Source organism: Callithrix jacchus, chromosome 18 (genome assembly GCF_049354715.1).
Source record: "Callithrix jacchus isolate 240 chromosome 18, calJac240_pri, whole genome shotgun sequence".
Classification (NCBI taxonomy): domain Eukaryota; kingdom Metazoa; phylum Chordata; class Mammalia; order Primates; family Cebidae; genus Callithrix; species Callithrix jacchus.
In genome coordinates, this window is record NC_133519.1 from 23,322,265 (window position 1) to 23,336,846 (window position 14,582).

General features: G+C 36.1%; 1 protein-coding gene across 37 annotated transcripts in view; it reads right to left on the minus strand.

Moving 5' to 3' along the window:
* The window catches only part of CEP350 (centrosomal protein 350), a 155,825-nt gene that overhangs the window by 51,704 nt on the left and 89,539 nt on the right, over positions 1-14,582 (minus strand). For all 37 annotated transcript variants that reach the window (XM_078356183.1, XM_078356184.1, XM_078356181.1 and 34 more), the window contains 3 exons: positions 14,411-14,498; positions 4,536-4,682; positions 1,640-1,797 (listed from right to left, as the gene is read on the minus strand). In XM_078356183.1, coding sequence (XP_078212309.1) covers positions 1,640-1,797; positions 4,536-4,682; positions 14,411-14,498 — 393 coding nt within the window. The remainder of the gene's footprint in view (positions 1-1,639; positions 1,798-4,535; positions 4,683-14,410; positions 14,499-14,582) is intronic.

The following is a 14,582-nucleotide window of genomic DNA, read 5'->3' on the forward strand; positions in this document are numbered from 1 at the left end:
TGAAGATTTTATTAAAATAGAAGAGAAAGAGATCAATGAAGAAATCACCCTGACACTGTTTTTCCCCCAACATTTACCACTCAAAGACATTTGTGGCACATATACAATGTCAAATTAGTGGTAAAAGTTTATGCAAGATTATTTTACTTTTGAATTCAAAGACTGCTGAAACAAAATACAGTATGCTCATAGAGGCTACCATAAAATTTTATCAGAAAGGAAGAAAGCATCTTTAATCTAAATTTTAATAAATTCCTACCTGAAGAAGCTTTAATTAGTCTATGGAAAACATCCAAAAAAAAATTCATATATTTCTCAATATTTGGTTTCACTTCTTATATTTTTAATTTTTAAAAACTGTATTTATTTTAGGACTTATTTTCATAATCAATTTAAGTATTTTTAAATTATGAAATGGCTTTCTTGCAATCAAGTGCCAATGTATAACTTTACCTACAGAAAGTAAGGATTTCACTTAAAACTGCTTGACTGTTGCAACACAAACTAAATCAGAGATTAATGTAACATATAATATAGAGCATTATTAAATTTGGTGATATGCAGTATACTGCCAAAGGTTATCAAGTTAGAATTAACATTCAATCTGTAGTAGTTCAAATTGTGTACTTAAATGGTAGTCAACAAAAATTTCTAATTTCTGCATATTTAATGGGTTTTGAGGAAGCTAGATATGCGGCAGAGGTTTCAGAGGCAAGGACAGATTCCACAAGCATCTAATTTATAACCGTATTTACTCTGGGGTATAACATACATACCCCAGAGTAAAGTCTCACATAAATGTCATTTTATATGGTCAACACTGATGTACAACTGAGCTATATCTAAGTTGGAGCAGCTTTAAGAGTTTTTACAAAGTAATTCTTATAACTATTTTAGAAGAATGTTACACTAACAAATTAACATTCCTGGAAAACTTCAGCCTTTCTGGTTTCAGCTAAGGAACTCATACCTACTCACCAGATTAAAATTTCATCTATTTGAATAAGCCTTAGAGGTGCCAGAGAGCCACAGGATGAAACATCAGGCTATAACATTAGTTGCTTCCCCGAATTAGTGGAAAACTTTATTATGGGTACATGTGCAGATATTAATTTTGTGTGTGTGTGTGTGTGTGTGACAGGAGTCTAGCTCTGTCACCGCAGCTGGAGTGCAGTGGTACAATCATAGCTCACTGCAGCCTTGACCTCCTAGGCTCAAAGGATCCTCCCACCTCAGCCTCCCACATAGCTGGGAATATAGGCACATGCTACCATGCCCAGCTAATTTTTAAATTTTTTTGTAGAGATGGTTTCTCACTATGTTGCCCAGGCTGATCTTAAACTCCTGGACTCAGGTGATCCTCTTACCTCAGCTTCTCGAAGTGCTAGGATTATAGGTATGAGCCACCACTCTCAGCCTTGTTTTTTTTTAAAATAAGAAACCTGTTTATATTAAAATTGTTTCATAAATAAAATCTACAGTTAACTGGCTTCTAGGTTGATCTAACAATTCTGCTAAAATATTACTAAATCCACAAAATATTTTGTCTCAATCTAATCTAATGAAGTATATTAAAAGTGTTTTTTGTTGTACTACTTTCAATGTAACTAAGCAAGAGATATTTATAAAAATGAATTACTTTTCATCCATGCGGCTTCTCATTTTCTTCAGTTTCTGCATAATGCTGCTAGTTTCACTGCTGGAGATTGAAATGGGAGAAGGACTGCGGGTCTCCAAGTCAGTTGGACCAGGACTGGATGCTTTATTATCCTTTGTATCATCATCACTATGAGAGTCCTGCAAACAAAAAGAGGCAAAATTGTATTGGACTTTAAGAGGACCCTGAAGCCATCATAAATACAATTCAAAATTAATGCAATGTCACAATGTAATAACTGAAAATGAGATATTAAAGGTCAAAATATATCATACACTTAAAAATGGTTAAACTAGTACATTTCATATTATGTATATTTTAATATCATTTATATATAGAGAGAAAAAGGAATATCGTAACATATAATAATTTTAAAAAAGAAGAAATGTAAGAAATCCAAAAAAGTTTCTGCCATTAGTAACCTATCTGTATGTCCTCTCTGAGATTTTAAAGTTGAACCATCAAAAGGAATACAAAACTAAACACTGTAAATCTATAAAACCTGTATGTACAGACAAAAAGAATGACTGGAAGACATAACATTTACTCTAATCATACTAGGGCATGGGTTTTTTCCTTTGAATACTCCTTATGTAAAACAATGTTTTCAAAAATTTAAAAAGTTTGTAAAGAAAACATTTGGAAAATATTAATCAATACATTATTTCTGATAAGCAAAAAGTAAAACCTTAATTGTTTAGTATAATTTCCCCATAAATAGTCATTTATCTAACTTCTCAGGAATATTGGTAGGGATAGTCATAACTGTTTTTATTTCGTAAAAACAAAGTAGAGTCCCTGAGCTTCCCTTTCTTCTTCCTGAACAGTTCAGTCTTAAAGTCACTGGATGGGGCAGAGCAAGGCAGCCATCTATACAGGGATGGAGGGAGACAAGAGGCCAAGAGTGGGGTCTCAGAACCTGAGTAGGATGAAGAGGGCATCTAATGCAGGAGGATGGCTGGTAAGGAGAATTAAAGCCCAAGAAGGCCAACAAGAAAGTCACATGAAAGCAACCCAACACAAAAATGCAAGCCCAAACATTGTGAGGATGACCTTACGACAGAGAATATGCTAGCACAAGAGGCAGAGTCCAAAGAGGGTAAGGAAGAGAAGGTGTGAGGAGATGGGAACAGCCCAACTTGGGGAGTCAGAACCCAGGTGGAATGAGAGGGGCATTTACTTACGGTAATGTGCAGATTAAATGGTAGTAATGTATCAATGTTAATTTGTTGGCAACTTACTCTCAGATAACTCAGGATTATAGAATTGTTTTTTGTACTGTTTGACACTTTTCTGTTAAGTTTGACATTTTTTTCAAAATTTAAAGTTTCTTTAAAAATCGAAGTATCGCATATTAGAGATTTAAAATATTATACTGCTACTGCTATACAGTCTAGTTTTCTCACACTATAATGACTTTTTTTTTTTTTTTGAGACAGGGTCTTGCTTTATCACCTAGGCCAGAGTGCAATGGTGTGCTCACAGCTTAATGAGCTTAATGCACCCTTGGCCTGCTAGGCTGAAGCAATCCTCCACCTCAACCTCGCAAGTAGCTGGGAATATAGGCACATGCCACCATGCCCAGCTAATTTTTGTAGTTTTTGTAGAGCTGCGGGTTTCGCCCTGTTGCCCAGAATGGCCTCAAACTCCTGAGCTAAAGCAATCTGCCCACCTAGGCCTCCCAAAGTGTTGGGATTACAGGCACGAGTCATGGCACCCAGCCCCATACTGACATTTTATAGTACCTTAGAGCAGGTCCACTGGATATGGTGGCTCATGCCTATAATCCCAACACTCTGGGAGGCTAAGGCAGATGGATCACTTAAGCCCAGAAGTTGGGAGACCACCATGAGCAACATGGCAAAACCCCAGCTCTACAAAAAATACAAAAAATCAGCTGGGAGTGGAGGTGCATGCCTGTAGTCCCAGCTACTCAGGAAGCTGAGGTGAGAGGATTACCTGACCCCCGGGGAAGGTCAAGGCTGCCATCAGCTATGATTATACTACTTCATTCTAGTCCAGGTGACAGAGTGAGACCCTGTCTCAATAAAAAAAGGAATAGGTTCAAATTTTGTTTTTGTCTGGTATCTCCTTTGAATCTTGTATCATTGTATTAAAGTTGGATAGCTAAAATGAGTATCATGTAAATACCAAAACAGTCTCCCCCATTGATTCTGAAGAAAATATTTGGATTGATGAGTAATAGCAAAGCCCTCTGTTCCAATTTAGTTTGTAAGTGAAAAATACTCTAAATTAAACCAATATTATGTAAGAACCACACGCCCCTTTAAAAATTTGTATATTCCATAGGAAAAAATAAAATAAAACTCTCACTATACATTAGGGCATTGCTACGGTTTGAATGTTTGTCCCCTCTGTAACCCATGTTGAATCTTAAGTCTCACTGTAACATTAAGAGAGTGGGAAATCAGACTATGGTATTTGAGAGCTTTTGGAAAAGTAATTAGAAATAGATGACATCATGAGGGTTGGACTTTAGTGGCTTAATAAGAGAAGAAAGAGAGCACTGAGCTAGTACGCTCAGTCTGCTTGCCACGCGATGCCCTGCATCACCCCTTGGGACTCTGTGGAGAGTCCTTACCAGCAAGAAGGCCCTCACCAGATGTGGCACCTTGACCTTGAACTTCTCACCTTCTAGAACTATAAGAAAAAATGTTGCTCCTTTATAAATTACCCAGTCTTAGGTATTCAGTTATAGCAACAGAAAATGGACTAAGACGGCATATCCATAGAACTTTATCTTAGTCCATTATTGTATCATACTGTTTGAATGAATATCATCTTAGAACATGAGACAGGGTTGGATATCGGCAGTCCACATAAGACAGGAAACAAATAATAACTTCATGTAATTTACCAATTTATTCTCCCCTGCAGACTTCAACTTCTCCTGTAGTTTTATGGTGGTCTGTCGGATCCTTTCTATCTCCTCCTGCTGTTTAAGAATCAGCTGTCTTTCCTTCCGAGCTGCCTTATTGGCTTCTTGAAGACGTTTTATTTCTGCCTAAGGTTTAAAGAGGTAGGAGAAGCATTATGATGGGGAGAAGACAAGGCCAAAGTAATATTTTTTAAAAATCATCACATATATTAAAAACAAATACATATAATACATATAGTATCTTATAATAAAAGTAGTAATACTGGAAAGTTTTAAAAGTAGCGAGGGAGGAAATAAATCACATACAATCCCACCATTCTAAAATAATTTAATATTATCCCTTAAATTTATTTAAATTATAATTAGATTGATAATTTCATATCCCATTTTAAAACATAACATATATTTCACATTTTTCCATGCTACTCAATGTTTATACTTACTAGTTTAATAGTTGCTTATCAAGTAATCTAATTAATGTAACTATTATTCTACTGCTAAACTTTTAGGGCCCTATAATTTTTTACTATCCCAAATAATGCTTTAATGCCCATAGCTGTTTCATACCATGGACTAGTTCTTTAGGAGAGATTTCTAAAAATAAAATAACCAAGTCGAAGACAATAAATCATTTTATGGTTCTTAAAAACAGTTGTTTAAATTGCTTTCAAAAAAGAACTGCTCTTGCCTACAGTGCTACCAAAACATTAAACCTACATTGCGCCAATCTCTCTCCAGACAGATTATTACGTTTTCAGTTGCTATGTGGGCAGAAGATAATATACTTCACTGCTAATAACTGTCAAAACTTAACAGAGAATTCTTTTTTAAAAATAAATTTGTTTAAATCTGTTTTCTTGGCCAGGCATGGTAGCTCACACCTGTAATCCTAGCATTTGGGAGGCCAAAGCAGGCAGCTTACTGGAGCCCAGGAGTTCAAGACTAGCCTGGGCAACATGGTGAAACCCCACCTCTACAAAAGACTCAAAAATTAGCCGGGCGTGGTGGTGCTCACCTGTGGTCCCAGCTGCTTGGGAGGCTGAGGTGGGAGGGTCAACCTGAGCCCAGGAGGTCAAGGTTGCAGTGAGCTGAAATCATGCTACTGCACTTCAGCGTGGGCAATAGAGTGAGACCCTGTCTCAATCTATCTATCTATCGATCTATCTATCAATCAGTGTTTTCTTGTCAATAAAGCATAATAAAGACGTAAAATTTGTTAGTTATAATTATTTTAATCATTGAGATTTTTTGAAACTACCTTAAAAATGCAAGAAAGTGCTTAAAAACATCTACATTTCTAAAACACCAAGTTAACAATTGTTAATATTCAGTTATATTTTCTCCTAGTCTTTAATCCTGTAAAGAAATAAAACATTACAGATAAAACTAGTCTGCAATCTTGTGCCCAACTCCTCAGAGGTATCAACTATCATGGGTTTGGTATCTATCTATTCTTCCAGTACATTCTTTTTAAATTCTCCTAAAAATATTTGTGCTTATCTGCAAAGAAAGATATACTATTTGGTTTGTATGTTTAAAAATATTATATAAATAGCATACATACATATTTTAAATCTTGCTTTAATAGATATCACTTTTGATATTTCACCATGCAAATTTATGCCTTTTAGTGCTGCATAAAATTAAACCGGAGAACCATCTATTTACCCATTACCCATATGGTGGGATTTTTATTTTTTACATTTTTTAGAGACACAGTCTTGCTCTGTTACCCAGATTGGGGTACAGTGGCTCAGTCACAACTCAATGTAGCCTCAAACTTGTGGGCTCAAGCGATCTTCCCTCCTTAGCCTCCCAAGCAGCTAGGATTACAGGCACATACCACCATTCATAGCTCATTTTTAATTTAATTTAATTTAATTTTTTTTGGAGACACAGGCTCTTGCTATGTTGCCCAGGCTGGTCTTAAACTCCTGGCCTCAAGTGATTAGTCTGCTTTGGCCTCCCAAAGCACTGGGATTATAAGCGTAAGCCACTGTGTCCACCACATATGGTGGGATTTTAAGGTTGTTGTCTATTTTTTACTATTCTACAAACAATGATGTAAGTGAAGAGCCTTATATTTTTGTCTCCTTCAGCATATCTGTAAATTTTTCTGGAGTAGCAGTTTTCAAATTGTGCTCTATGGAGTCCCTGGAAGTCTTGAGACCCTGTCAGTGGACTCTCAGCATCAAACCATTGTTTATAATACTAAATACATTTTTAGCAAATACATTATTTGCTCTTTTCCACTCTCATTCTCCCATGAGTATACAATGGTTGTGTACATTTTAAAGAAAATAACTATATTTTCCAAAACAAAAAATAATTTAGTGAAAAGAATGACATTTTAGTTTTGCAAATCTCTTTATCACCTAGCTTGATTTTTTTTTTAACATTGTGCATTGGTCATTGGGAAAATGTTGGTTCACTAAGTTATGTGGATTTTCTAAATGTTGACACATTTCATTATGAAATATCAAAAAATTATACTCATTAATATCACCATTAATCTCAAAAGAAAAATTATTTTGGGTGGCCAAGAGAAATTTTTCAAAATTCTGACTTTTGTGTGAAAGCTTGAATTTTATCATTGGCAGCATATATTGTCAGTTATTTTTTTTTTTGTTTGAAGTGACAGGCATACTTTTTTCGTTTTTGAGAAAAATATCTGTCAAATACCCAAATCTGAAGTAGCACAGTTTGCCTTGAATCATTCTTTCAAGTAAAAATGCTATTCCATGGTAGGGGGCTGCGGGGGGAAAGGCTTGCAATTCAAACAAGCACACAAATACTTCTCCTTGAATTAATCACTATATTCTGGTATCTAGCAATGGTATTTCATGATGGACTTCCCATTTCTGTCATGCAAAATACAAAAAAAGACATGTACTCAAGGGTTCAAGATAAAAAAACTAATAATTCTTACTACTTAACTCAGGACATTCTTAAGTGAAACTTGTTTTTTTTTTTAAACTGTGAGTAAGTGGCATGAAGAATAAGACAATTACTAAAACAGTTTGGTGCCACTGACTTGTGCTAAAGCACTAGCAGTTTTACTTAGCATTGTTTTCTACCATTTAGTGTAAAATGTCAACACAGTGAAAAGGCCAAATTAATATCCAATCCCGGTATCATTATGAAAATAGTTTTGACCTTCCAGACCCGTGAAAGGGTCTTAGTGGCCAGAGTTTCACAAAAGATATTTTCAAACTTCTACTAACTTAAGCCTGAATTTCGGAACCAAATAATGTGTAAATTCACCCAATTCAAGCCCAGAAGAAAAAAGAGATGACTTCTAAGGAATACTTGGAAAACAAGGTTTGCTCCTCTTGTGAGAATAACTCATAAAGTTTTACAAACGAATTGTTCACATTAAAATGGTGAATGGTATAGGTGAATTATTCACTTTATTAAAATGGTTATTTTTATGTTTTATGAATGTCACTTCAGGGAGGGAAAAAAGAATAAGACACAGAAAAATATGGTCTCTCTTTTTTGGATACAGTTGTACCAAATCGCTAGAGCCAGCCATTTCACTATCAGTCAAAAGAATTCTTACTGATACAGCGGCAATAAATATCTTTGCACATATTTTCTTACACTTTTGTTCATTTAACTTTATAAGGCAACTTTTCAGGGGTAACCAATTGGATCAAAGAGTATACTTTGCACATTTACTTAAAAAATTCTTAAGTTATCACAAACAGAGAAAGTAGTCACTCATATCCCTACACTGGCATTAAACACAGTTAGCAGTTTGCACATTTGTTTCAAATCTGTTATTGGCTATAAATAGATAAATACAGATGAAACCAAACTTGCTTAAGCCCTAGATGCGGAGGTTACAGTGAGCCGAGATCAAGCCACTGCACTCCAGCCTGGGCAACAGAGTGAAAAACCCTGTCTCCAAAATAAAAAAAGAATGGGCAGAAGCAATACATGAAGAGATAGTTTTTGAAAAACTGATGAAATAAAATAACCAATAGATAAAAGCAGTTCAGAAAATCCTAAATAGGATGAATACAAAGGAAACCACACCTACATGCATCATAGTAAAACTACCAAAAAATTTGGATAATTTTTAAATAATCTTAAAAGAAACCTTCAAAAGAACAAGATTAAGATAACTGACCTCTCCACATAAACAATGGAAAGCAGTAAATAATGGAAAAATATCTTTAAAGTGCTGAAAGAAAATAATTTTATGCCTATTAAAAATGTCCTTCAAGAAGAATAAAATCCTTTGTGAACAAGCAAGTACTCAGAGATTTTGTCACGACCAGGCCTGCTTTACAAGAGCTCCTAAAAGAGGCACTACACATAGAAAGGATCAATCAGTACCAGCCATTCCAAAATCACACTGAATGCTAAAGAGCTTCAACATAATGAAGAATCTACAACAACAGGCAAAACAGCCACTTAGCATCAAAATGGCAGTATCAAATTCACACATAACAATATTAACCCTAAATGTAAATGGACTAAATGCACCAATCAAAAGACACAGACTGGCAAATTGGATAAAAATCCAAAACCCATCAGTGTGCTGTATCCAGGAAACCCATCTCACATGCAAGGATACACAAAGGCTCAAAATAAAGGGATGGAGGAAGATTTACCAAGCTAATGGAAAGCAAAAAAAAGCAGGAGTTGCAATTCTCATCTCTGATAAAATAGACTTTAAAGCAACAAAGATCAAAAGAGACAAAGAAGGCCATTACATAATGGTAAAAGGATCGATACAACAAGAAGAGCTAACGATCCTAAACATATATGGACCCAACACAGGAGCACCCAGATACATAAGGCAAGTTCTTAATGACTTACAAAAGGACTTAGACTCCCACACAATAATAGTGGGAGACTTTAACACTCCACTGTCAATACTAGACAGATCAACCAGACAGAAAATCAACAAGGATATCCAGGGCTTGAACTCAGACCTGGAGCAAGCAAACCTGGTGGACATTTACAGAACTCTCCACCCCAAATCCACAGAATACACATTCTTCTCAGCACCACATCACACCTACTCTAAAATTGACCACATAATTGGAAGTAAAGCACTGCTCAACAAATGCAAAACAACTGAAATCATAACAAACAGCCTCTCAGACCATACTGCAATCAAGTTAGAACTCAGAATTCAGAAACCGACCCAGAACCGCACAGCTTCATGGAAACTGAACTGGCTCTTGAATGTTGACTGGGTAAACAACGAAATGAAGGCAGAAATAAAGAAGTTCTTCAAAACCAATGAGAACGAAGACACAACGTGCCAGAACCTCTGGGACACATTTAAAGCAGTCTCTAGAGGAAAATATATAGCAATAAGTGCCCATATGAGGAGAATGGAGAGATCCAAAATTGACACCCTATCGTCAAAATTGAAAGAGCTAGAGGAGCAAGATCAAAAAAAACTCAAAACCCAGCAGAAGACAAGAAATTACTAAGATCAGAGCTGAGCTGAAGGAGATTGAGACACGAAAAACCCTTCAAAAAATCAATAAATCCAAGAGCTGGTTTTTTGAAAAGATCAACAAAATAGACAGACCACTAGCCAGATTGATTAAAAAAAAGAGAGAGAACAACCAAATAGATGCAATAAAAAATGATAAAGGGGAAATCACCACAGATTCCACAGAAATTCAAACCATCACCAGAGAATATTACAAACAACTATATGCACATAAACTAGTAAACCTGGAAGAAATGGATAAATTCCTGGACTCCTGTGTCCTCCCAAGCCTAAACCAGGAGGAAGCCGAAACTATGAATAGACCAATAACAAGGTCTGAAGTCGAGGCAGCAATTAAGAGCTTTCCTCACAAAAAAAGCCCAGGTCCAGACGGGTTCACAGCAGAATTCTACCAGACACACAAGGAGGAGCTGGTACCATTCCTTCTAAAACTATTTCAAACAATCCAAAAAGAGGGAATCCTTCCCAAATCATTTTATGAGACCAACATCATCCTGATACCAAAACCCGGCAGAGACCCAACGAGAAAAGAAAACTTCAGGCCAATATCCATGATGAACATAGATGCAAAAATCTTCAATAAAATATTGGCAAGCCGATTGCAACAGCAAATCAAAAAACTTATTCATCATGATCAAGTAGGATTCATCCCGGGGATGCAAGGCTGGTTCAACATACGCAAGTCTATCAACGTAATTCACCACATAAACAGAACCAAAAACAAAAACCACATGATTATCTCAATTGACGCAGAGAAGGCATTTGACAAAATTCAACAGCCCTTTATGCTAAAAACCCTCAATAAACTCGGTATCGATGGAACGTATCTCAAAGTAATAAAAGCTATTTATGACAAACCAACAGCCAATATCATACTGAATGGGCAAAAACTGGAAGCATTCCCTTTGAAATCTGGCACTAGACAAGGATGCCCTCTCTCACCACTCCTATTCAATATAGTACTGGAAGTTCTAGCCAGAGCAATCAGGCAAGAAAAAGAAATAAAGGGTATTCAAATTGGAAAGGTGGAAGCCAAATTGTCTCTATTTGCAGACGACATGATAGTATACCTAGAAGACCCCATTGCCTCAGCCCAAAAACTCCTGAAACTGATAAACAACTTCAGCAAAGTCTCAGGATATAAAATCAATGTGCAAAAATCACAAGCATTCATCTACACCAATAACAGACTTAAAGAAAGCCAAATCAAGAGCGAACTGCCATTCGCAATTGCTACAAAAAGAATAAAATACCTTGGAATACAACTCACAAGGAACATAAGGGACCTCTTCAAGGAGAACTACAAACCACTGCTCAACGAAATCAGAGAGGACACAAACAGATGGAGAAACATTCCATGTTCATGGTTAGGAAGAATTAATATCGTGAAAATGGCTATACTGCCCAAAGTAATTTACAGAATCAACACTATCCCCATCAAGCTACCATTGACTTTCTTCACAGAACTGGAAAAAACCACCATGAACTTCATATGGAACCAAAAGAGAGCCCGCATAGCCAAGTCAATTCTAAGCAAAAAGAACACAGCGGGGGGCATCACACTACCGGATTTCAAACTATACTACAAGGCTACAGTAATCAAAACAGCATGGTACTGGTACCAAAACAGAGATATAGACCAATGGAACAAAACAGAGGCACTGGAGGCAACACAACATACATACAACTATACAATCTTTGATAAACCTGACAAAAACAAGCAATGGGGCAAGGATTCCATGTTTAACAAATGGTGTTGGGAAAACTGGCTAGCCATGTGCAGAAAGCAGAAACTGGACCCCTTCCTGACACCTTACACTAAAATTAACTCCAGATGGATTAAAGACTTAAACATAAGACCTGGCACCATAAAAACCCTAGAAGGAAATCTAGGCAAAACTATCCAGGACATAGGAGTAGGCAAGGACTTCATGAACAAAACACCAAAAGCATTGGCAACAAAAGCCAAAATAGACAAATGGGACCTAATGAAACTCCACAGCTTCTGCACGGCAAAAGAAACAGTCACTAGAGTGGATCGGCAACCAACAGAATGGGAAAAAATTTTCGCAGTCTACCCATCTGACAAAGGGCTGATATCCAGAATTTACAAAGAACTCAAGCAGATTTACAGGAAAAAAACAGACAAGCCCATTCAAAAGTGGGCAAAGGATATGAACAGATACTTTACGAAAGAAGACATATATGAGGCCAACAATCATATGAAAAAATGCTCATCGTCACTGGTCATCAGAGAGATGCAAATCAAAACCACATTGAGATACCATCTCACGCCAGTTAGAATGGCGATCATTAAAAAATCTGGAGACAACAGATGCTGGAGAGGATGTGGAGAAAAAGGAACACTTTTACACTGTTGGTGGGAGTGTAAATTAGTTCAACCATTGTGGAAGACAGTGTGGCGATTCCTCAAGGCCTTAGAAATAGAAATTCCATTTGACCCAGCAATCCCATTACTGGGTATATATCCAAAAGACTATAAATCGTTCTACTATAAGGACACATGTACACGAATGTTCATTGCAGCACTGTTTACAATAGCAAAGACCTGGAATCAACCCAAATGCCCATTGATAATAGACTGGATTGGAAAAATGTGGCACATATACACCATGGAATATTATGCAGCAATCAGAAATGATGAGTTCGTGTCGTTTGTAGGGACATGGATGAATCTGGAGAACATCATCCTCAGCAAACTGACACAAGAACAGAAAATGAAACACCGCATATTCTCACTCATAGGTGGGTGATGAAAAATGAGAACACATGGACACAGAAAGGGGAGTACTAAACACTGGGGTCTATTGGGGGGAAAAGGGGAGGGCCAGTGGGAGGGGGAGGTGGGGAGGGATAGCCTGGGGAGAAATGCCAAATGTGGGTGAAGGGGAAAAGCAAAGCAAAGCACACTGCCATGTGTGTACCTACGCAACTGTCTCGCATGCTCTGCTCATGTACCCCAAAACCTATAATCAAATAAAAAATTAAAAAAAAAAAAAAAAAAAAAAAGTCCTTCAAAAATAAAGGCGAAACATTTTCAAACTAATAAAATAAAAAAATGTGTTATCAGCAGGCAAGCAATAAAATACTAGATGTATCAAAATGAAAAACTTTATACTTCAAAGGATATTATCAAGAAAGTGAAAAGAAACCCCCACACGATGAGGAATACATTTATAAATCTTGTTTTTATTCTATTTTGTAACAGAAAGCTACTGTAACATTATAGAAATTTATTTACTTCTTTTAACTAAGAAAAAATATTAATTTATTTTAAAACCAATTTTTTTGGATTAAAAAGACACAACTTATTTTTTAAAAAATAGAATTGAGAATTTATTCAAATTCCTATCATCTGTAATGCTTCCTTAGATAAACTTATAACTAAGTAATAAGCCAGTAAATACATCAGATATGCTGGTTCCTAAATCATCCAGCATAGTAGCTAGCACCTGGCAACAGGTTAGTATGGAAAAAACAATTAGAATCTATTGAATGCTGACCAAGCACTGTGAAACACACTTTACATATGTTACCTCATTTAATCTACACAACTACCATATGAAGTATAATCCCACTCCTACAGATGAGGAAATTAAGTCTCAGAGAGTTACTTAAACTTTGACCATGATTATACAGTTGCAAGTGACAATGCTGGAATTCAAGTAATAGCAACTAACATTTATTGAGCACTTACTATGTGCCACGGTCTGCTCTAAGTTTCATGTATTAACTTACTTATTCCTCACAACAATCTTATCAAGTATGTTATTATTATTTTCTTCAGTTTATGGATGAGGAAACACAGAGAAGTTAAGTAACTTGTCCAAGATTATGAAACCAGCAACTGGTAAAGTTGGGATTTGAGCCTAGAAAATTTGACTCCGGAGCCTGAATTCTTTACCACTACACCACCACGCTGCCTGTCCAGAACTCAAAACTAAAGTCAAAGCCCACTAAGCCAAAATATTTACCAATATGTAATTAATATGTCATGAAAGCCTAGGGAAACAATAATTTAAAAATTAATCAAAATAGATTCTTTTACATATATCTTAATTTTTAAAATATGCATTTCAAAAGAGCATTTTCTTTTACTTACTACATGAAGGTAGAAAGTTTGTCTGTGTATTTTATTAATTTAGCAGTGACACACAATCCTAATTTAGGAGAAATACAGATTACCACGCAACCCCTATAATTATAGTAGTATGAACATAAACAATGGTAAGTATCAACTACATCTCATTTAAGGCAAAAGTAAGGAAAAGAAATTAGGCAAAATCATAGATTCCACAAACTAACTTGCCTTATGATAAGCTGTCCTAAAGGAGTGTCTTCCCTAACATACCTTTTCTTGCTGCAACCTTAAAAGCAAACCACGCTGTTTCTTCCGGAGTGGGGGCATTTTGTCATCCTCTCCTTTGTCTCGTAGATGTCTGCAAATAATATTTTTAATTGAGACAAAGATTTGATTAAATTTCCATTACCTGAATAATGTCAAGAATTCTTGACTACTAAAA